Below are 23,582 nucleotides of genomic sequence, written 5' to 3'. Positions count from 1 at the left end.
CCATGGATACGGAGGGTGATGGTATATATCTATATATACATGGTGTTGTGACATATGCATACATTGTGAAATGGCTAAGTCGAGCTAATTAACATATGAATTCTTTCACATAGTTACCACTGTGTGGTGAGAACACTTAAAAATCTACTCTCTTAACAATTTTTGGCCAGGCGCGGTGGCTCACGCCCGTAATCCCAGCACTTTGGGAGGCCGAGGTGGGTGGATCACCTGAGGTCAGGAGTTCGAGACCAGCCTGGCCAAAATGGTGACGCCCCATCTCTACTAAAAATACAAAAAAAAAAAAATTAGCCATATGCGGTGGTGCACGCCTGTAATCCCAGCTACTTGGGAGGCAGAGGCTGGAGAATCGCTTGAACCTGGGAGGCAGAGGTTGCAGTGAGCCGAGATTGTGCCATTGCACTCTAGCCTGGGCAATAGAGCAAGAGTCCGTCTCAAAAAAAATAAATAAATAAAGAGTAAAAGAAAAAAAGAAAAGGAAAGGAAACAATTTTCAACTTCACAATACAATGTTATTATAGTCACCATGTTGTATAATGGATCTCTTAAACTTTTTCCTCCAGTCTAACTGAAATTTTTAACTATTTGACCAATATCTCTCACAATCCCTCCCCTTCTCTCACTCCCTAGTAGCTGTCATTCTACTTTCTGATTCTATGAGTTTGATTTTTTAATTCAACCTGTAAGTAAGATCATAAAGTATTTGTCTTTCTTTTTTTTCTTTTTTAATTTTTATACTTCTTTTTCTTTTGATACAGAATTTTGCTCTGTCGCCCAAGCTGGAGTGCAGTGGCACAATCTCAGCTCACAGCAACCTCCGCCTCTTGGGTTCAAGCGATTCTCCTGCCTCTGCTTCCTGATCAGCTGGGATTACAGACATGCACCACTAGGCCCTGCTAATTTTTACATATTTAGTAGAGATGGGGTTTCACCATGTTGTCCAGCCTGATTTCGAACTCCTAACCTCAAGTGATCCACCCGCCTTGGCCTCCCAAAGTGCTAGGATTACAGGCATGAGCCACCTTGCCCAGTCAAAAATTTTTAAAATAATAGACACAGGGTCTCACTATGTTGCCCAGGCTGGTTTTGAACTCCTGGGCTCAATCAATCCTCCTGCCTCAACCTCCCAAAGTGCTGGGATTACAAGTGTGAGCCACTATACCCGGCCAGTATTTGTCTTTCTATGCCTGTCTTATTTCACTTGCCATACTGTCCTCCAGGTTTGTTCATGTTGTCAAAAATGACAGGATTTCCTTCTTTTTAAGGCTGAATAGTATTCCACTGTGTATATGTATCAGATTTTCTTTATCCCTTCATCCACTGTTGGGCACTTAGTTTGATTCTATATCTTGTCTATTGTGAATAATGCTGCAGTGAACATGGGAGTGCAGATATCTCTTTGACATGCTGGTTTCATTTCATTTGGATATATGGCCAGTAGTGGGATTGCTAGATCCTCTGTAGTTGTACTTTCAATTTTTTGAGGAGCCTCCATTCTATTTTCCATAATAGCTGCACTAATTCACATTCTTCCTAACTGCATGTAAGCATTCCTTTTTCTCTACATTCTCATGAACACGTTTCTCTTTTTAAAAAGTATATATTTTTTCAAGACAGGGTCTCCCTATGTTGCCCAGGCTGGTCTCAAACTCCTGGGTTCAAGGGATCCTCCTGCCTCAGCCTCCCAAAGTATTAGGATTACAAACAGGAGCCATCATGCCCAGCTGTCATCAACACTTATCTCTTGTCTTTTTGAAAATAGCCATTCTAACAGGTGTGAAGTGATATCTCATTGTGGGTTTAATTTGCATTTCCTTGATAATTAGTGATGGTGGGCACTTCTTAATATACCTCTTGGCCATTTGTATGTCTTCTTTTTTTGAGACGGAGTCTCGCTCTGTCACCCAGGCTGAAGTGCAGTGGCGCGATCGGTTCACCGCAACCTCCGCCTCCCAGGTTCAAGCGATTCTCCTGCCTCCATCTCCCGAGTAGCTGGGACTACAGGTGCCCGAAACTACGCCCGGCTAACTTTTTGTATTTTTAGTAGAGACGAGGTTTCACCGTGTTAGCCAGGATGATCTCCATCTCCTGACTTCGTGATCCGCCTGCCTTGGACTCTCAACGTGATCTGCCTGCCTTGGACTCTCAAAGTGCTGGGATTATGGGTGCAAGCCACTGTGCCCGGCCCATTTGTATGTCTTCTTTTGAGAAATGTCTACTCAGGTCCTTTGCCCATTTTTGTTTATTTTTTTCACTTTTCTCTTTATTCTGACAACATTATATGGCATTATATAAAGTCCAAGAGACATTGGGCTGGTCTGTGCCCATTTTAAAATTGTGGGGTTTTTTTCTTGCTATTGAGTTGAGTTTCTTATATATTTTGGATATTAGCCCCTTATTGCATGTATGATTTGCATATATTTTCTCCCATTCCTTATATAACTTAAAATGTGTCCTCCTCCTAAACATTCCAAGTTAGAATCTTAGAATGCTTTAACTCCAATCCTTCCTTATACATTCTTACCCAGTATTTTAGTTTTGAACTTCTAAAAACTTCTCAAAATAAACATTATAATTATTAATATTACCATTATTGTAAACAATATTTGTTTGGAGTTGTGTAGTCATTTGCCATTTTATTTTCTTGCCCTTCTTTGCATAGCAAACTGTTCTGTAATCATTTTTTCTTCTTGTTGAAGCACATTTTTAAATGTTCATTTAGGTATTTGGGGGGATAAATAAACCTTTTGTTTATCTGTTTTTGTTAACTTTGGTTCTTGAAAGATGGTTTTGCTGGGTACACAATTCTACATTAATAGTTGTTTGTTTTTTTTTTTTTTAATTTCAAACAAGAGAGGCAAGTCATTGGATTAGGACCCAGTCACAGTTTAATCCTTCCAAAGCTCTGTGGGAGAGCTTTGTGGCTCTCTGGGCATCGTGGTGGGCACCTGTAGTCCTAGCTACTCGGGAGACTGAGTCAGGAGAATCGCTTGAACCTGGGAGGTGGAGGTTGTGGTGAGCCAAGATCGTGCCACTGCACTTTCTAAACTGAGACTGTAATTTCCCCTCCCCTCAAAAATTCTCTCATGTTTTCCAGAACTATCTTAACTCCTCCCGTTTTATAGCCCCCTTCCTTGAGAAACTTAGGGATCCAGAGAGCAAAACAGGAGACATTTCATGGTGAAAACAATTTTCCAGGAAGGACCCCCAGTTTCTTCTCTCTTCTACATCATGGTTAGTTTCCTCTTATTCCTGTGTTACAGGACCAACAGGTGTGTATGGCCACTGCTGTGCAGCAACAGGCCAATTACACTGACACAGCAGGGTTTGCTGCAGAGAAAAAGGTTAATGATCCCAGGGTGCCAGGTGAGGAGATTGGGAAGACCATCAAATCCATCTCCCCAAAGAGTTCTGGGCTGGGATTTTAGAGGAGATTGTGGAGGGCAAGAGGCCGGTAAACTGGGGTCAATGACTGGTCAAGGTAAGGGGATAAAATCATCGGAATATAGAAACTGCATTCTTTTGTGAGTCAGCTCCTCGTGGGGTCCTTCAGGCCAGCTGGCATTAATTGGGTCCCTCAGACTGGCTGGCACCAGTGGGGTCCTTCGGACCAGCTGGCATGAGTGCTTTCACTGGTATGCAGGCACTGAAAGAATATCTCAAAGAGAAAAGTTAACATTTTATAATGTTCAAGCTGTTACCTTTAGAGCAGTTAAGGGAACTCTAATCCTGTGACAGAGTCTGCATAATTCTGGGGCAATAGGCACTGAGCAACTATGAGGAAGCAGGTCAGAGAGCATGCTGACCTAATGATTAATGTTGAGTGTGCTGCAAGCTCTTTTCCTGTTCTGTCCTGGACATTTTGTAGGGCAAGCCTCACAGTAACTCTCTGTACACAAGGACCCATGTCCAGTCCTGACTCCCATGGTCAGATTTGAAGGGTCAGAACTTTCCACTGTGTTCAGCCTGGAAAGCTCTTTCACTTCTGCAACACGAGTCCTGAGTGAACACAGAGTCATCGCCTGGCACCTAACCCAGCCCACCACCCATCAGAGTCCACCCCTTACCCCCACAACCAGCACTTTCCCCGTAACAACTCTAGATCACCTTCCATCTTGGGTTAAGGGCACCTCCTACACTGAGTTGACTTTCCTTCCTTTCAACTTCTTCAGTTGTGGGGCATGAGCACGCACAGTTGCTGGCTCACGTGCGTCTAGTGTTAGGACTAGAAAGGGAAGGGTGTGTTCCTACTGGCTCTGGTTCAGAAAGTCCCAGGAAAATCTCTGCTCAGAGGCGGGCAGATCACGAGGTCAGGAGTTCAAGACCAGCCTGGCCAGCACAGTGAAACCCTGTCTCTACTAAAAATACAAAAATTAGCTGGGCGTGGTGGTGGGCACCTGTAATACCAGTTATTCAGGAGGCTGAGGCAGGAGAATCCCTTGAACTCAGGAGGCAGAGCTTGCAGTGAGCCAAGATCACGCCACTGCACTCCAGCCTGGGCAACAGAGCGAGACTCTGTCTCAAAAAAAGAAAACCTCTGCTCAGGCCTAACTCAAAGTGCCCATCCTCGAGGAGTAAGGTACCATGATTGGCCTTATTTACATTATAAGGTCAGCCTTATGGCCTTGGGGAGCAGAGACTTTAGCAGTAGCAGGAGGAAGAAGCTGGGCAAACAAAAACAATAAATGCTTAGGACCTAAAAATAAAAACAGCCTTTGCCCAAGCTTGTTTAGGACAAACTCTCTCATTCATTCACTAATCCATGCATGCATGCATCCATCTACCAATTCAACAGTGATGAAGCACCTACTATGTGCCAGGCAGTGTCCTACACTGGGTGGATGTAGCAGTACATGAGATTCAGCTTCTGCCCTCATGGCTGATGGGCCAGTGAGGAGGCAGGGAGGTTGATGTGTTAACGGTTAGAAAGCAGTAAATATTTCTAACAAATAGATGGTCACATGCCCCGTGTGTCCCAGCCAAGCAAGGCCTGCCCAGGAAGGATGGGAGACATCACAGGAGGAGATGGGGGCTGGAAACTGGGACCTGTGCTTTTGGGGAGGATGTTGGACTGCAGAGGCCTTGCTTGAAGAGAGAATCAGGCTTGCCCTGCTGTGTGTGCCAGCGGGATTCCCAAGCACTGTCCCTTCCAGAAGCTGTTTGGAGCACTTCAGGTGTGGATCACCCCACCTTCCCCCAGTCCCTCACAGCGAGGAAGGCCCCAGAACCTTCCTCTGGCCTTCTGCTGTGTTGCTTTTCCCTCTTGAGGGTCTCCTGGGAACCTGGCTCCTAACAATCCTCTTCTCGCGCCTGCTAGGGCGGGTTTCAACAGTCACCATGGCAGGCTATCATTCATAGTGACTTCATTTTTTCTAGGTATGTGACCTTGAACAAGTCACTTAACCTTGCCGTGCCTCAGTTTTCCCATCTGTAAGATGGGGACAGTAACAGTACCTGCCTCACAGAGTTAGGGGATTAATTGGTTAATATTTATAGAATACTTGTGACAGTGCACGACTGAATGTTTACTATTATTATTATTATTGCTGGTAAGTAGTAAGTAAATGTTTACTATTATTATTATTGCTGTTGTTATTGTTATTATTATTATTCTGACTCAGTGGAGGACACAGAGTCTCCACTACAGCAATGTCCCCATCCCCACCCTTTTGTCCCAGTCCCTGGAACCACCTCCTCAGCCCCTGGCTTGGGTTTCAGGAGTGTTTCCTGCTCTCAGGACTTTGCTGGCCTCACATGAAATCAGATTCCTCCAGGCTGGGGGTGAAGCTCCACCCTGTTCTCCTTTTCTTTGCTGGCCCCAGGCCCCGCCCCTTCCTCCCTGCATCATTCCCAAGTCCAGCGACTGCGTCTGCGTCCAGGGACGTCCCTGGGTCCAGGCTAACAATGGCAGTGCTTGATGGTTGTGCACAGTAGTAACTGCCTTTGACCTCAGCGGTGAGGGAAGGCCAGGACCTCACCCTGCCCTCCCACCCCGGACTGGAGCTTGGCTGAAGCCCTGATGATTCTGGGGCACCCCTTTGGAAAGGCCCCATCGGGGGTTCCCCTGAGAAAGCAAGAAGACTTGTTCTTTCCCTGCCTGGTTGCAAAAGAGATCTTAGGCAGAACTGGGGGATGAGACTGTGTGGCGATCCCCCAGGAAGGTCCTCTCTTCCATTGAAATCCCTCCCTTATACCTGCTCACTGCTTCTGGGGATTCCTCCCTAGGAATAAACTGAAACACCTCAGGCCCCAGTCCTCCCAGCCCAAGGCTCCCTCCTGGAGACAGGGAAAGGGGAGGACATCAGGTAGGCCAGGAAATGGAGGCCATGGTTTGGGGGTGTGGCTGCCCCCAGACTGGACCTCATTCTCCGTCTGTGCCTGGGTTGCTGCAGACTACTATGGGATGCATTTCCTGAGGCTCTGGGCCTCAAGTTGGCCCTGAATCAGCTGAGTCAAGATCAAGTCTAGGTTGAAAACTGAGTGGGGGCCAGGCGTGGTGGCTCATGCCTGGAATCCTAGCACTTTGGGAGGTCGAGGCAGGCGGATCACCTGAGGTCAGGAGTTCAAGACCAACCTGGCCAACATGATGAAACCCGATCTCTACTAAAAATACAAAATTAGCTGGGCGTGGTGATGCGCTCCTGTAATGTCAGCTACTCTAGAGGCTGAGGCAGGAGAATTGCTTGAATCTGGGAGGCGCAGTTTGCAGTAAACCAAAAATCGTGCCACGGCACTACAGCCTGGGGGACAAGAGTGAGACTCCATCTCAAAAAAAAAAATGAAAGAAAAAAAAAGAAGAGAGAAAACTGAGTGGGATATTAAGGTTTATGCAGACTTGCGCCAGGCATTTAGCAGGAGAAGCTCAAATTCCCATCCAGGCTTCCTTAGAAAAGCCCAAGTCACTGTCCCCTTTTGCTATGGTGACTGCATTTCCTGGACAGGTCCTGCCTTTGGATGGTTGCCTCATAGGCGTGACTCCAACAATGCATCCCATGGGATTTGGGGTTCCCCAGATCTGGGGCTTGTAGGCCTGACTCCCCTGTGCACACATCTCACACACACACACATGCGTGCACCCATTGCCTGTCCTGCCCCTTGCACAGGGAGCCAGCAGGGAGGACTGGGTTATGCCCTGCTTATCAGCGGCTTCCCAGCTTCCTCTGCCTGGATTCTTGGAGGCCTGGGGTCCTAGAACCAGCTGGTGCACGTGGCTTCCCAAAGATCTCTCAGATAATGAGAGGAAATGCAGTCATCAGTTTGCAGGAGGCTGGGGATTCTGGGCCGTGGTCAGACCTGCGCTCTGACCTGCGCCCTCCGTCTCCCTCCAGGCAGCCCTTCGCTGGTCCCTGCAAGCCCGTGGACACTGCTGGAGATGTCCTCTTTTGGTTTCGGGACCCTGACCGTGGCCCTCTTTGCCCTGGTCTGCTGTTCAGGTAAGCCGGGTTTCTGGGGTTCCTGATTTGGCACATGCCAGCCGAGAGCGTGGGGGTGCCCCGTTCCCTGTGGCTTCAGGTGGAAGAGAAGGCCCAAAAGTTACTAAAGTTGTTGGGTTTTTTTGTTTTGTTTTGTTTTAAGACGGGGTCTCGCTCTATCACCCAGGCTGGAGTACAGTAGCATGATCATGGCCCACTGCACCTCCCTGGGCTCATGTGATCCTTCCACGTCAGCCTCCTGAGTAGCAGGGATCACAGGTGATAGCCACCATGCCCAGCTAATTTTTGTATTTTTTGTAGAGACGGTGGGGGCTGGTCTCGAACTCCTGGACTCAAGTGATCCACCCGCCTTGGTCTCCCAAAGTGCTGGGATTACAGGCATGAGCCACCATGCCCAGCCTGCTGAGACTTTTTAAATTTTTTTATTTTTATTATAGACAGGTTCCTGCTCTGTTGCCCAGGCTGGAGTGCAGGGAGTGATCATAGCTCACTGCAGCCTCCAACTCCTGGGCTCAACAATCCTCCTGCCCTAGCCTTTGTACTGCTGGCCCCCTTCCCCTTGATCACTGCCCCTGAGTATCTGCAGGGCGTGGCATGCCCCTGCATGCCTTTGCCCAGGAGTCACCGTCTGGGTGAGGCCTTCATGGAGCACAATATTTAAAGTGGCCTCACCCTTAAAATGGCCTCACCCCCACTTTCTCGCGTTTTCCTTTCTCGGCGCCTTTCTGCCATGTGACCGGCTGGGTGCTCTGCCTGTCACTGTTTACTGGAGCTCCGCCAGGGCAGTGTTTGGTCTACTTTCATCACTGCTGTATCCCCAGAGCCTGCTGCTTTGGACATAGCAGGTGTTCAGAAAGTGTTCGTGGAAGAAAGGAGAGGAGGGAGGGCCACAGAGGGCCCTTTGTGGGAGGGCTTCGTGGGGGAGGGGACATTCGAGCTGACCTTAAAGAGTGAGTGGGATCCCGCTGCATGGAGATGGAGCACAGCCTGAGGAAGACTACTCTGGAGCTGATGGGCAGATGGGCTGGAGGAAGGAGAGCCAGAGGCAGGGAGTCAGCTGGGGGGCTGGAGGAAGGAGAGCAAGAGGCGGGGTGTCAGCTGGGGGGCTGGAGGAAGGAGAGCCAGAGGCGGGGAGTCAGCTGGGGGGCTGGAGGAAGGACAGCCAGAGNGGAAGGAGAGCCAGAGGCGGGGAGTCAGCTGGGGGGCTGGAGGAAGGACAGCCAGAGGCGGGGAGTCAGCTGGGGGGTGGCCTGCTGGTCTAGCCGGGGCCATGACACCTGACAAGGGGAAAGTAGCAGCAGGGCCCCCAGTGACCTTTCCTCTTCAGCCCCTGACCCAGGAGCCAGACTGCCTCAATGGACAGCTCCACTGGAGGGCGGGGGGCGGGGGGTGACACCACTGCCCAGTGTTTCTGGTCTTGTAGGATCTGATGAGAAGGCATTCGAGGTACATATGAGGCTAGAGAAGCTGATAGTAAAGCCCAAGGAGTCCTTCGAGGTCAACTGCAGCACCACCTGTAACCAGCCTGAAGTGGGTGGTCTGGAGACTTCTCTAAATAAGATTCTGCTGCTCGAACAGACTCAGTGGAAGCATTACTTGATCTCAAACATCTCCCATGACACGGTCCTCTGGTGCCACTTCACCTGCTCTGGGAAGCAGAAGTCAATGAGTTCCAACGTCAGCGTGTACCGTGAGTGGCTGTGCGGCGGGGCCCTGCTCTCCCCAGGGGCAGAGCCTATGTCTACCGAATGCACACAGAGCCCCTCTGTGCCTGTTCCTGGACACTGTCATCGTGGGCCCTGCCTCCCTAAGCGCCTGGGGTAACAAGGGGCAGGACCAGGCCCGCTGGCATCTCAGACACAGACAACCCACGTTTTGAGTCTTGCTTAGGGGAGGACAATCTAACCAAGGGTTAGCCATGTCCAGAAGTCATTCCCAACATAGCTGAGTCACCAGCGCACCCCATGTCCTATACCAAGTAGTGGGGTCACCACCCGGGGAGCTGGGCCCGTCCACCTCATGACAAGAAGGTTGAGGTGTTGCCCAGGGCTTTTATCTTCCCCTCAGGGCCCATGGCAAATGTGTGGCCATCACACTCCACCTGCACATGAGCCATGGAAACCTTCCAGATGGGCCAGGATAGGACATCTTGGTGCTAAGGGTATCACCTGGGTCCATTCCATCACCAGCTTCAGTGGATCAATGAACAGAAAAACGTCTTAAATCCAACATATTTTCCCGGGGTGGGAGGTGGGGTGAGTGGAGGTGAAGTATTCTAGTTCAAAAGAGAATCCAGGGCACCCCCTCAGGTGGTTGCACACGTGAGGAATCGTGCTGGCCATGGCCCTGACCCTGGAGAACCTGGGCAGGTCTGGCTCTGGCCCCCGCCTCCTAAGTGAGGAACTTCACAGCTCAGTTCCCCGAGTGCCCAGTTCCAGTGAGCACACCCACCTAAGTCTCTCTCAATGTGATCACCCGACTGTTTAATTTTTGAAATTTGTATTTCATTTCTGAAGGAGAGGAGACAGACCCAAACTTTTATATCTTTCCAGTTGGCCGTACAATTTCTGAACCTTGTCCTTGTAGATGCCTGGTCACCGGAAATCAACATGTCTGTAAAACTACCATGCAGTCCAGCCTCCATCCTCAACCGCCGCCCTCTTCCTCTCTGCACTGGAGCTGGCCAGGCCACCTCCTCCCCGACCATGGAACACCATGGTGACAGGAGATGGCCCTGGCCAGGGGGAGGCTGCTGGGGCTGCACCCCCATCCTGACCAGACCTCCCTCCTTTGTCCCCTGCAGAGCCTCCAAGGCAGGTCTTCCTCACACTGCAGCCCACTTGGGTGGCCGTGGGCAAGTCCTTCACCATCGAGTGCAGGGTGCCCGCCGTGGAGCCCCTGGACAGCCTCACCCTCAGCCTGCTCCGTGGCAGTGAGACTCTGCACAGTCAGACCTTCGGGAAGGCAGCCCCTGCCCTGCAGGAGGCCACAGCCACATTCAGCAGCATGGCTCACAGAGAGGACGGCCACCACAACTTCTCCTGCCTGGCTGTGCTGGACTTGATGTCTCGCGGTGGCGAAGTCTTCTGCACACACTCAGCCCCGAAGATGCTGGAGATCTATGGTGAGGGGGGTCCACGGATGGAGTTGGGAGTGAGAAGCCACTTTCAGCCCCTTGGGGGAAGAAAAATCTCAAGCCCCACTTGGGAAGCAAACACCCAGGAGCCCACCCTTCACCCTGAGGCTTCCCTTTTACTCTCCCTCTTCCCTGAAGTTCTTTCCGCGTCCCCAGCTTGAACCTCAACTGGTCCAGAGGTTGGGAGAGGTCAACTAGTTCCTCGGCCACCATCAAGTCCCATGACCTTGACTGCTCTCCCTGGCCTTGGCTCCCCTCCACAATGAGAAGCTTGGCCTGATCGCCTCCCCTGAGGTACCCGGAGCTCTGCTGCTCAGTGACTCTGGACGGCCGGCACATTCCCTGTCCTCAGGGAGCTTGGCATGAAGTTCATTCAGCTCTGCCCAAGAAGGGGTTTGGCTGGGACCATGCCACCCTCCAGGCCATGGTGTCCAGCAGCTACACACTGGTCCCAGGGCTGCTGACAAGGGACATCTGCCCTCACAGCCTCACAGGAATTCAGCTGGTAGCCTGAGCCTGGGCCACCTTTTTTCCAGATAATTTTAATTTAGACACCATTCACCACACGTCTACAGCCTGGGGTGACTGCAGGATGGATGAGTGGGCGGCGGGGGCTGGAGGGGCTGGGTCGGGGGTAGACTTCCACTTCTTTTTGGTCCCTGGTAACTGGGATCACAGGATGTCTAAGACCCTTGCCCCCTTCCTGCCCAGAGCCCGTGCCGGACAGCCAGATGGTCATCATCGTCACAGTGGTGTCAGTGTTGCTGTTCCTGTTCGTGACATCTGTCCTGCTCTGCTTCATCTTCAGCCAGCACTGGCGCCAGCGGCGGATGGGCACCTACGGGGTGCGAGCGGCTTGGAGGAGGCTACCCCAGGCCTTCCGGCCATAGCACGCATAAGTGGCATGGCCGCCGCCATGGTGGTCACTGGAACTCAGTGTGACTCCTCAGGGTTGAGGTCCAGCGCTGGCCGAAGGACTGTGACAGGCAGCAGGGACTCGGGACATTGCCTTTTCTAGCCTGAATACAAACACCTGGACTTAGTGCTGTGCCCACAGTGTCTCCTCCTGGGATAAGAACGGCCACGGAGGGGAGCCACCATGGGGGACCCCTCTCCCCAGATGCCTCCCTTCCCACCCTCTCCTTCACAGGGGCCTCCCAGCCCAGGCGCCAGGCCCCCATCTGGCCTGAGTAGCTCACTCCTACTGAGGGAGGGTGGGGGAACACACCCTGGCCCAGGGGGCAGAGGACACAGTGTTCCCACCTGGCCCCAGGAGACCTCAGGCCACTCCTGGTAACAGCAGGACAAAGCTCTGACCTCTCCTTTCGGCCAACAGAGCTGCTTCCTGGGACGACGAGTGGGGGTCCCAGGGAACTGACTCTGCTCGGGGGCGCTGCCCAGCAAGGCCTCTCCCCCACCACTCTGGGCCCCTGCAGCCACCTCAAAGCGGCCTTCAAAGCTGTGGAAAGCAGAAGGAAGCCCCCACTCCCCTCTTGCTCCATTATTAGGCTGGAAGGAAACCTCATCATCCCAGAGAGAGGGGTGAGGGAGAGAGGGTGGAGGCTCTGTTCCCAGGCCTCCCCCTGCTCCAGGCAGGAAGCAGTGGGGCAGAGGCGGGCTGACGTGGCTTCAAGGGCCTGGGTGGTGCTCTAAGGAGAACTTACACCACAGCATAGATCCGACCTGTCCAGGGACTCATTGGGGTGGGGCAGGGACTGATTTCCCCAGGAGAAGAGGGCCTGGCTGAGGTTGAGGGAGTGAGAAGGACCGCCAGCCATGGGCACAGAGGAGCCGACAAGAGAGGTGCGGGAGGGGGCTCCGGGGCTGTATCCAGAGCACAAAGCTGGTGCAGGTCCCAGGGCCAGCGTCTGTCCTCATAGGAGGCTCTCGGCATCACAGTAGTCTGGGGAAGCAAGAACCTCATCTTGACTCCCTCCTGCCTCAGTGGACTCCAAAGAGGAAAAGGGAGGGGGACAGGCCAGTTGCCTGCAGCAGTGATGGTAGGAAACCCTCAAACCCCACCAGAGTGCACAGGGCGCTCCTGGCCTCCTCATTCACTCCCAGGCCTGGGCCCTGCTGCCGACCACCCCAGCCCTACCTGAAGCCGGGGGTACATTGGTGCCCACAGTCTCTGTGGCACTGGGGGGTGGGGGTGGAGGCACAGCTCTCCTGAGATGGGGGAGAGAAAAAGACCCCTATCAGAGGCCCAGAGGTGGCCTCTGGGGTTTCACCCACAAGTTATCTCCACCAACCACCCATCCCTGCACAGCTCTTCCAGCCCAGCCCCAGAGCAGAACCCTGGCAGCACCCAGCCTCACTTACGCCTCCCTTTCCCTGGAGGCAGGAGGACAGTGCTGAATCCTGGGTACATCCCGCAAGTGGGGCTGACAGGCGGGAGCGGGGAAGAAGGGGGCCCGCCAGGGCAGCCGGGTACCCGGGGAGGGCATCAAATAGGGCAAGTAGTGATGGTGAAGCACCAAAGGCCCTATCTCCTGCACGTCCATCTCCTCCTCTTCCTCCTCAGGCCCTTCCTGTGGAACCTCCAGGTAGATCTGGGGATTGTGCAAAACAGGGAGGGGAAATGAGAATCCACGATCAGGCTCTCCCCATCCCTACTCCTCCATTCCCCTAAGTTATTTCCTCCAGATAGGCTTTGTAAGAATGGCTTGTGTAGGCCAGGCGTGGTGGCTTGCACCTGTAATCCCAGCACTTTGGGAGGCCAAGGTGGGCAGATAACAAGGTCAGGAGATTAAGACCATACTGGCTAACACGATGAAACCCCGTCTCTACTAAAAACACAAAAATGTAGCCGGGTGTGGTGGCGGGCGCCTGTGGTCCCAGCTACTCGGGAGGCTGAAGAAGGAGAATCACTTGAACCCAGGAGGTGGAAGTTGCAGTGAGCCAAGTTCGTGCCACTGCACTCAGCCTAGGTGACAGAGTGAGACTCCATCTCAAAAAAAAACAAAAAAAAAAAAAAAAAGAAAAGGATGGCTTGTGTTTATTGAGCATTTACTACATACGGACAAGGCATTGTGGAAACATTTACTCCTGTAGCTCAAGGAGGTTGAGCAACTTGGCCACCCAGCTGATTCCAGGTGTGAACCCAGAGCTGGGTCCAAGAGTCCACTGAGCTGTCCCCAGCCTCACCCCCAGCCTCTGGACCCACCTATGTGCCATCACTGGGGACCCAGGGGTGAAGGGTGGCAGTAGCTCCTTAGGGTCTCCCTCTATCTGGATTCCTTGAACCCCTCTCTGACTCCTCCGGGTTGACCAGCATTCTCTCTCCACCCAGTCCCTGCTTCTCCTGACCTCAGGATGCCCACTATTGGCTAAGGCTCAGCCTTAGAGCTATACGCACATGCATGCACATACACGCTTGCACACACACCCACTTGCACATGCACACACGATTGCACACACACGGACACACTCGCACACACATATGCATGCACACAGACACCCGCTTGCACACACATGCGCACATACACACATTTGCACACACACACTGCCGCACATGGTTTCCCCCATTCTGTCTCCTGACTCTGCCCCTGCCAGCCTGGATGAGGGACACAACCTTTGCCTCCTCCAAGGGTCAAAATCCTACCTGGCTTTCAAGGGCTGGTTCTAAGGTCCCCTGCACCTCCAAGGAGCCTGTCCCCATCCCCCAACCCTGTGTGCACTTGTGCTTTGTACCTCTCCATGTGCCATCACAGCCAACCTGGCCTTGTATCCCTAACCATTCATTTATTCATTCATTTGTTCAACAAATATCAGCTGAGCCCCTACACAGTGTCAGGCACCAGGCCAGACGCTCATGATGCATGGGGCAGGGTTACCAGGGTGCCTGCCTTCCTGGAGCCTGAAGTCCAGTGAGGAAGGCACTGCAGGGAAACATCCTTGAAAACAAGACCTGGGTGGTCTGGACTTTGGGGGCGTCTCTTCCCCCCACCACCCACCTTTCATGGAGGCTGAAACAGGGCCTGATACATAACAGATGCCAAATAGCCCCAGCCAGAGAGACAGGCTGGCTTCCTGCTCCTCTCTCCCAGTTATTCCCGCACCACCCCCCCTCCCGCCAACAGGAATCCCAGGTGGATCCATATCCCTGGACCCACAGGTGAGCGACCCCACCCACACACACCTGAGGGCAGAGCGAGGCCGGCCTGGGCTGCAGCGCTCCAGCCACCAGGCGACTTAGCAGCAGCTGGTGCATCTGCGCGTTCTGCAGCATCATTAGTTCCAGCAGGTCTAGGAAGCGGGGTTCAGCAAGCCCACGCCGGGACTCCAGGTCCCCCTCCCCCTGACACCCCTGTCCTCAGGGGAGGGGGAAGAATGGGTGGGCAGATTGTGCTGCGGGGACTCCCAGACGATGTGCGAGGCAGAAGGGGGTGAGTGGTGGTGATGGTGGTAATGGGGTGGGGCGACCCGGGAGTCTCACCTTCCTTCACGCGGCCTGGCTGCGGGGGCGCAGGTGGTACGGCCCACCAGAGGGGCTGCAGGACAGTGACCCAGGGCTGGGGGTGTGCGCGGAGTCAGTCACGTGGGGTGGGGGGAATTGATGGGGACACGTCGCGAGCCCCAACCCCTCGCGGCCAGTGGACTCCCTAACCCCGCAGAGGCCGGGTTCTCCCCTCCCTGCCCCGCGGCCTCCCTGCTCCCTGCCACGCCTCTTCCTCTCGGTTTGGGGTTGTCTCTCCTCACCTCCCCACACCCGCTCCCCCGCTCCAGGGTCTAGCCCCTCCAAGGACCCCACCCACTCTGCCGTCCCCCAAGTTAAGGCAGGATCTGCTCCCGGGCTCAGCCCTCACCGTCGGAACTGCGCTCTGCGGTGGGGAGCGACCCCAGCTCCCGCCCGCCCCAGAGGCCATGGCTGGCGCGGGTTGCCTTGGCAACGCCGAGGACGCCAAAGTCTCCTCCCACGCATGCGCGGAGCCCGCCCGTGCTCCTGAGTCCTCCCTCTCCCTGCTCCCTCCTCTCTCCTCCTCCGCGGACTTGGGGTCCCCAGGAGCCCTCCCCTGCCACCAGGAGGCCGGTCTCCTCCCCAGCATGTCCACCTCCCGCCGCGCTGCTCCGGGCTCCCCTCCCCGCCCCTTGCTTGTCCCTAGAACTGCGCCTGGGTTAGTGCGGGCAAGAGGGGTGTGTTTGTTGAGTGAATAAGCGAGTGGTTAGGGAGGCTTGGTTTCGGGGTCCCAGAGCCCGATTGACTCATCTGAAAAGTTCAGGAGAAACAGAGACTTTTGTAGGAGCAGGCTGGGGGCCAGGGCAGGCGAGTGAGGAAGGCAGAGGGTCTGTTCCCTGTCACTCTGACAGAGAGAGGGGCTTCGTGATGACTTCAGCACCTGCGTCCCCAGTACTGCCTCCCATATTGGAAAAGTTACCAAAGCACGCATTCTTCTGACAGGAAGTTAGCAAGGTCTTCCTTGCTTAAGAACAGGTGAAGGGGGAGATCTATTTCTGCAGCTGTGACCATCCTAAGATAGGCCCCCGGCAGCAGTCAAGGAAAATCCAGACAGGAAGCTGGGCTTAGCACCCTGAGTATCCCTTCCCCCACTCTCCATGTCAGCTCCCCTTCCTGCCAGTCCTGGAGTAAGAACCAGAAAGACCATTCCCGCCTCTTCCTTTGCTCCATAGTCACTGTCTCTAGGGGAGCGGGCCTGTGAGCATTGCTTTACTGTCCCCATGGGTCTTATGGCTTCAGTAGCCATCAACAAGCTGAAATCCAGGCACTGGGGTCACAGCCCCCCAGTGAGTAGAACACAGAGGTGCCTCTCTCCATCTCCACTCTCATTCCAGGTAGAAAGAGAACCAACCATTTTGCTCATCGTCAGCAAACCTTGACCAAGGAAGTGTCTGCATGTGCAATGTGCCATCTGAACCCTGGAGGCATAAGCAGTATGGTCATTGGTCCCAGCATTGTTGGGAAGTGAAAATGTATCCATGAAAAGAGAGCAGAAAGGTAAGACTACGCCCCAGGGATAATGAAAAAGAGAGGACTTGACCACTGAGGGATGGAGTTCCAAGGAAGGCAGTCCTTGATGGGGCCAAGCAGAATGGGAAGACGGGTGCCATCAGGCTGGGGACAGAACCCAAGCCAAGACCCAGGTGTATGAACAGACAGGACCTGAGATGACGCCGTGGGTCAAACTGTCTGACTGTGGAAGAGGAGCTGGGCAGAGAGCAGAGGTCCAGGGACAGGTCAGACTTGAATGCCAAGGTTTGGAATTTAGGCTTGGCCCTGTGGGTAATGGAGAGATATTGGTGGGTTTCAAGCAAGAGGGAGATACTGAGTGATGTGGCCAGTCCTGTTTCAGGAAGATTCTTCTTGTCTACCTTTGTTTATGTCAACCACATTTAGAAACAACAAATGTCTGATAGGGGGTCAGGTGCAGTGGCTTGTGCCTATAGTCCCAGCTACTCAGGAGGCTGAGGCAGAAGGATCGCTCGAGCCCAGGGATTCAAGGATGCTGTGAGCTATGATCACGTCTCTGCACTCCAGCCTGGGCAACAGGGTGAGACCCAGTTTCTAAAACAAAAAAACAAACAAATGTGTCATGGGGATGCATCCTCCCAATAGAATATTGTTCAACCATGGATAATGTGGGAATAGAATATTTCTGTTGATGTGGAAAGTTGTCCAAGACAGTTGAGTCAAAAATATCAGTAAGCATAGTAAGATCTTATTTTTGTTTTAAAAATCATATGCATAAGGCCGGGCACAGTGGCTCACGCCTGTAATCCCAGCAGTTTGGGAGGCCAAGGCAGGCAGATCACTTGAGGTCAGGAGTTAGAGACCAGCCTGGCCAACATGTTGAAACCCTGTCTCTACTAAAAGTACAAATATTAGCCAGGCGTGGTGGCAGGTGCCTGCAATCCCAGATACCCAGGAGGCTGAGGCACGAGAATCGCTTGAACCTGGGAGGTGGAGGTTGCAGTGAGCTGAGATCATGCCACTGCACTTTGGCCTGGGCTACAGAGACTCCATCTAAAAAAAAAAAAATTCATATGCATATACATGTATATGTATATATGCGTGTGTGTGTGAACACACACACACACACAGATCCAACTATGGAGCAGCTGTCAGAGCTGGCCTGTACCCCCAGCCTCCCCCAGAGTCTTCTGCAGAGGGTTCCTGCACTCACCTACAGCCCCTCCACCTGAGGACACGTGGCCACAGGTGAGACAGGCCAGACGGTGGCCCAGGAGCAGCCCACAAGCAATAATGGATGCGAGTTGATAGCTAAACTCGCAGCCTCCTGGCCTCATTGCGGCAACTCTGAGGTGGTGTTTCCCACACAGCCTCTCAGTGATGCCCGTGGGCTTGTGCCCGGGTGGCCCACAGTGACCCGCTCAGAAACGCACACTTTACTGCCTTTTCTCCTCTCCCTGTCCCTTCTCCACTCTCTCGTAGTGCTCACTGGGATCTCCTTCCAAAGAAACTACTGCTCCCCAAGCCTTGTGTCAGGGTCTGCTTTTGGGGGATCCCAGCAAAGACATCAGCCTCCTACTCACTCCACATCTGCCCCCAGGCTACTGAAAACTCCTGGAAAAGGGACTTAAGTAGCTCTATGATACATTTGCTTTCAGAGATGTGAAATACTAAAATAGACATTGAAGAAAATGAGTTTGGGTGTACAATGGTCAATAGGTTCAACTGAGGCAAGGCTGGAGGCAGGGGGCCTAGCAAAGAAGCTGCCACCCTTGTCCCTCTAAGGAAGCCTGCAGCAGGCTAGAGGTGGCCGTAGAAAACAGTCAGGAGGAGGTAATCATTCCAGTGCCTCAGAAGTAAAAGTGCATGTAGACCACTTGTATTTTGAAAAACAAGGCTGAGATCAAAACTCTCTGGCTTGTGGTATTGAGTTCGATTTCTTTGTCAAAAGAAACGGAAGCATTTGCCATGAAGAAAGGAAAGCCACACACTTATCTGCCTGAGCTATTTTGCTCATAGAAGGTCTCCCATCAGCGCAGCAGAATAGGAGGTGACTTACTTTCCTGCTATTTGCCTTGCCTACTATTATTTTCTTTGAGACGCTGAACACTCCACCTATTTCCTTTTTATTTTCTTCTCAATAGGAACTCTTGTTGGCCTCTTTGGATTTTTCTTTTTCAGTGACCCAAGACAATATGTACTATAAGTCCTCCCCATTGCCTTGGTAAATCTATTTCTGGGAATAAGCTAAACATAGGAAAAGATTTATACTCAAACACGTTCATCATAGTGTTATTTTTAAAGGTTAAAAATTGAACATTTGGCAGGACATGGTGGCTCACGCCTGTAATTCCAGCACTTTGGGAGGCCAAGGCAGGTGGGTCATTTGAGGTCAGGAGTTCAAGACCAGCCTAGCCAACATTATGAAACCCCGTCTCTACTAAAAATACAAAAATTAGCCAGGCATGGTGGCAGGCACTTGTAATCACAGCTACTAGGGAGGTTAAGGCAGGAGAATTGCTTGAACCCGGGCGGTGGAGGTTGCACTGAGCTGAGATGACGCCATTGCACCGGGTGACATAGTGAGACTCTGTCTCAAAAAAAAAAAAAAAAAAAAAAAAAGAAAAAGAAAAAGAAAAAAATTGAACATTACCCAATGTCTAATAATAGGGGGATGGTTGAGTGAATTAAGACAGTTCACTCAAAATAAAATTGTGCCATTATTAGAAACCACGGAATTGTGAAAATAAGCTACCTCCACTTTCCCTCAGATGGAAATGGAGAGAAAAGAACCCTTTCTAAGAATTCAAGTGGAAATTTCAAAGCTATTTTTGGTACAGTTGAGGAAGCATTGTTCAGAGAGTGACCCAAGCAAATCATCCCTTTCCTCGGCTGCAGTTCCTAAAGAGACACAAATTGGAAGGAACTGCAATATGAAAACTGAAGGAAAGGAGCTAAGTATTGCTCTGCAGAATTATATTATTGAGTAGATATGCGGGAGAGAGGGAATCTCGAAAATTCAACAGTGGAGAAACCTCAATTTTCTGCCTAGCAGCTCTGGCTGCACTGTTTCTGCAAATTATGCTTATTCTGGTGAGATACGCAAGTGTGCTTTTGTCCAGCAGACACCTGCAGGTACTCTGAGGACTTATAAGTGAGCATATTGCACAGGTGGGATGCCCTGTGTTGGGGACCTGGCTTCGAGGTCCCACTCCATTGGAACTGCACTGAGGGGTGGAGTTCCAGAGCCTCCCCTCCCGGCCCCCTGGAGTCAGGGTGCCACCACCCATGGGGGAGCAACCTGATGCAGCTCCCAGGAAATCACCCCAACCCAACCACTCAGGGAGGAAGCTGAGTGAGCAGGCCGGGGGTGGGGGTAGGGGTGGAGTGGGGTGTGACCAGGCCAATTCCTGTGGGTCAGGTTCTGAGATGTGGTTCTGTTTCACAGAATTATTTTGTTTGTGGGTAACTGAAAATTTAAACTAGGTTAAGGGAAAAGGGTGGGCTTTTTTGGCTCATGTGACAGGACAGTAATGGAGTTGGTCTATAGTTTAACTGTTTCAGAGACTCAGTGTCTTCAGGGCCCTGTCTCCTCCTTCCTTCCCTCCCTCCCTCACTCCCTCCCTCCTTCCTTCCCTCCTTCCCTCCCTCCCTCATTCCTTCTTTCCTTTCTTCCCTCCCTCCCTCCTTCCCTCCTCCCACCTTCCTTCCCTCCTCCCTTCTTTCCTTCCCTCCCTTCCTCTCCCTCCCTCCCCTTTTCTTTCCCTCCCTCCTTCCTTCCCTCTTTCCCTTCCCTTCTTCTTTCCTTCCCTCCTTCCCTCCCTCCCTCCTTCCCTCCTTCCTTCCTCCCTCATTCCCTCTCTCTTTCCTTCTTTCCTTCCTTTCCTCCCTCCTTCCTTCCTTCTCTCCCTCCTTCCTTCTTTCCTTCCTTCCCTACCTCCCTTCCCCTTTCTTCCTTCCTTCTTTCCTCCTTCCTTCCCCTCCTACATCTCTGCTTCTCTGTTTGATGTTCCTGTTCCCTCCTCCTACAGACAAGCTTCCTTCACAGGTGGGAGACACACTACGGCTCCTTCAGACACATTTAGAAACTCCCAAGACCAGAGAGATTGTCTTTCCTTTAATCTCAGTACACATAACTCCCAGGGAAGGACTGTGATTGGTTCAGCTTGAGTCATGTCCTCAGGTTTTGGATGAGCCACTATGGCCCAAAGGATTGGCCAGAGGTGGGTAACATGCCCCTCCCTGTGTTAGGGGAGGGGGTCATCCTTTAAGCAGCAACTCCGCAGAATCACATATTTGGATGGAGTAGGGGAGGAAGCCGCTCCCCAAAGGAAGGAGCCAAGAGAGGGAAACATTCGTTCCCCTTAGGTTGTGAAGAAAAAGCCATATTTAACATACAGCTTTTCTTGTTCAATCATTCCCATCCCTAGTCCAAAGACACTTTGTGCAAATTAGAAAAATTAGCCCCTTCCCCTAGGCGTTTTGCTGCCATCTTTCAGAACCTTATCATCTTAAGTTATGCTAATCTACGGTGCCTTCAAATGTGCTTGGTGCCCAGAATTGTGTAGTACGCAACCCATGCAACGGAATGTAGCAGCCCTGCCTGCTCATATGTGGTAATCCCCTTCAATTACTCTAATTGCTCTTTAAAAAAGGTCTTGCCCTGTAGTTTTGGGCAGTGGCGAGGCAGAAACCAAGGAGTAGAGCCATAAATGGGAATGACAGCAGCTCCCACCCCCTCTTCTCCCACACCCACAGACAGGGAGCAGTGGCCTGGTGATCATCGGGGTGGTGACCAGCAGTCCCAGATGGTGACCAGCAGCAAAGTGACCCAAAGCCACAGCAGGGCTGGGGGTAATGAGAGGACCCCCGAGGAGCAGCTTCAGGGAGACAGCATGGGAAAGAAATGGGAAAAAATGTTTGCTTTTCCTCCGAACGCTAGAAGAAGCAGACCCTGGCGAAGAAGGGGGGCTGGGCAGGCACTTGGATTACATCAGCAATGAAACTCCAGTGAGTGGGGGTGAGTGTGGGTGTGGCTGTAGTTGTGATTATATGGGCTCGTGCTGTGGTGTATGTACACACAGATGGGCACTCAGGAAGAGTCTTGTGTCTGTGCGATGCGGCATTTGTGTTGCTGGTGGCACAAGTGTGCCTCTGGGCGCATATAGAAGCCACGTGTGTGCACAAGCCTGCTGTGCAGGTGCAAGTGTGTTTGTGCATGTCTCTCCAGTGAGCAGAGCTGGAGAAAGAACCGAATGCAGGTGCCCCTCCACTTACCATGGGCTCTGTCCCAATAAACCCATCGTGAAGCCGAAAAAATCTTAAATGGGCCAGGCGCAGAGGCTCATGCCTGTAATCCCAGCACTTTGGGAGGCCAAGGTGGGCAGATCACCTGAGATCAGAAGTTTGAGACCACCCTGGCCAACATGGAGAAACTCCATCTCTACTAAAAATACAAAATTAGACGGGTGTGGTGGTGGGCACCTGTAATACCAGCTACTTGGGAGGCTGAGGCAGGAGAATCACTTGAACCTGGGAGGCAGTAGTTGCAGTGAGCCAAGATCACACCATGGCACTCCAGCCTGGGCAAAAAGAGTGAAACTCCATTAAAAAAAAAGGAAGAAAGAAAGAAGGAAAGAAAGAAGGAAAGAAGGAAAGAAAGAAAGAGAGAGAGAAAGAAATAAAAAATCCTAAATGGAACCATCACAAGTCAGAATTCTCTGCATAGAGAACACCAGTGCCACACCTAGGTTTAGAAAACAGCCCTGGGGGTGTGAGGCGACTCCGTGGGGACCACAGGCCACAGCCAGAGCAGGGCTGGGCAGAGATGCACATCGGGCCTGGCAGGAACTTCCTGAACCACGGGCAGGCCTGGCCCCCAGGAGGGGCTCAGCAAGGACTGAGGCTGTGTCCACAGGGTCTGGGCGGAGCTGCTGTGGGGACAGGGGAGGGCAGCCCCTCCCCAGGCCTCCCTATGCTTCCGTCAAAGGCTGCTCTGACCTGGGCTCAGCTCACTCGGGGCCCAGGGAAGCCGCTGGACCTCTGAGCTGCTGGGAAAGATGGTGGCACAGGATTGCCAAGGCTGACGGATTTGGTAGAATGAGGGTTGGGCGACAGGATTCCCCAGGGGTTTCTCCAGCTGGCAGCCAGGGGGCACTTCACAGCGGCTCCACCAGGGGTCACCAGAGCCCCAGAGTGGAGGGATGAGGTGGGGTCCATCAACCTGGCCCCCAGCACAGCCCTCCCTCAGCCAGGGACAGATGTCCAGCCAGGGGGGTGGGCGTGGGGGTGGAGAAGGGACCTGGAGACATCTGTGTGGTCCAGCTAAACAGCTAGGGGCGGGGGTGTTCATGCACTTGTGTGTGTCCGGTGTGTGATGTGAGGGTACGGCTGTGGGTGTACAGATGGGCATATGCTTGTCGCACATCTGGTGACCATGCTAGTGGTACTTCTCCACGTGAATGGGAGCATGTCACATGCGTGAAATCCATAAACACAGGGGCATGACTGTGGGTGTGTGTGGAGGGGAGTGGGTGTGGGTGTGTGTGGCTGTAGGAGTGGGTGTGGGAGTGGGTGTGGCTGTGGCTGTAGTTGTGGGTACGTGTATGTGTGCTTGTGCTGTCGTGTGTGTACACCCAGGCAGGCACTCAGTAAGAGTCTTGTGTCTGTGCGATATGGCATTTGAGTTGCTCGGGACACAAGTGTGCCTGTGGGCGCAACTAGAAGCCATGTGTGTATGCACAAGACTGCTGCGTGGGTGCAAGTGTGTTTGTGCGTGTGAGCTGGAGGCGTGTGTGTGAACGGGTATAACAGCAGAGGAAGCATCTGCGTGAACGTATGAAGGGTGATTTGCACATGACTGAGCCTGTGGGAGCACAGCTTTTGTGTGGGTGTGTCTGTGAGTGTGCACTCGAGTGACTGAGTGTGAGCCAGTATGTACCTCAGAAGTGCTTCTGGGAATAAGTGTGGAGATTCGAGTGTGAGGTGAGCCTGTGTAAACTGTCCAGGTTGGGAGAGGAACCACTTATGTAGGCTCATACATGTGTCCCAGTGAGTGAGTGTGTGT

General features: G+C 52.5%; 2 protein-coding genes across 10 annotated transcripts in view; one reads left to right on the top strand and one right to left on the bottom strand.

Annotated features, from left to right (window-relative positions):
* The window catches only part of ICAM2 (intercellular adhesion molecule 2), a 34,442-nt gene that overhangs the window by 8,197 nt on the left and 2,663 nt on the right, over positions 1-23,582 (top strand). For 2 of the 6 annotated variants that reach the window (XM_025363054.1, XM_025363056.1), the window contains exons 2-6: positions 6,244-6,323; positions 7,347-7,451; positions 8,875-9,141; positions 10,255-10,575; positions 11,299-11,630. In XM_025363054.1, the coding sequence (XP_025218839.1) occupies positions 7,391-7,451; positions 8,875-9,141; positions 10,255-10,575; positions 11,299-11,477 (828 nt within the window). In that variant the 5' untranslated portion in view covers positions 6,244-6,323; positions 7,347-7,390 and the 3' untranslated portion in view covers positions 11,478-11,630. Of the gene's footprint in view, positions 1-6,243; positions 6,324-6,856; positions 7,452-8,874; positions 9,142-10,254; positions 10,576-11,298; positions 11,631-19,661; positions 19,671-22,784; positions 22,805-23,582 lie in introns of those variants that run through there. The other 4 variants (XM_025363053.1, XM_025363055.1, XM_025363057.1 and 1 more) reach the window with 3 other exon arrangements.
* On the bottom strand, positions 9,934-15,463 carry PRR29 (proline rich 29). Of its 4 annotated transcripts, none has more exons than XM_025363059.1 (6): positions 15,396-15,463; positions 15,026-15,101; positions 14,729-14,835; positions 12,910-13,139; positions 12,686-12,756; positions 9,934-12,490 (listed from the first exon to the last, which is right to left on the bottom strand). In XM_025363059.1, the coding sequence occupies exons 1-6, from the start codon at positions 15,453-15,455 to the stop codon at positions 12,462-12,464; spliced, it is 573 nt and encodes a 190-aa protein (XP_025218844.1). In that variant the 5' UTR covers positions 15,456-15,463; the 3' UTR covers positions 9,934-12,461. The 4 variants fall into 4 exon arrangements, with proteins under 4 accessions (XP_025218844.1, XP_025218845.1, XP_025218843.1 ...); XM_025363060.1 differs by having other exon boundaries at positions 15,026-15,080; XM_025363058.1 differs by lacking the exon at positions 12,686-12,756 and having other exon boundaries at positions 12,912-13,139.

This window comes from Theropithecus gelada, chromosome 16 (assembly GCF_003255815.1).
Source record: "Theropithecus gelada isolate Dixy chromosome 16, Tgel_1.0, whole genome shotgun sequence".
Classification (NCBI taxonomy): Eukaryota; Metazoa; Chordata; class Mammalia; order Primates; family Cercopithecidae; genus Theropithecus; species Theropithecus gelada.
Note: the sequence above shows the minus strand (reverse complement) of the source record. Positions and strands in the feature narration are given on the sequence as shown.

Coding starts and splice junctions, on each gene's coding strand:
- PRR29 (XM_025363058.1), bottom strand. CDS start 15,455: ATGGCCTCTGGGGCGGGCGGGAGCTGGGGTCGCTCCCCACCGCAGAGC. Junction 15,102..15,395: donor CGCAGAGCGCAGTTCCGACG/GTGAGGGCTGAG, acceptor GCACACCCCCAG/CCCTGGGTCACTGTCCTGCA. Junction 13,140..14,728: donor CGGCCTCGCTCTGCCCTCAG/GTGTGTGTGGGT, acceptor CACAATCCCCAG/ATCTACCTGGAGGTTCCACA.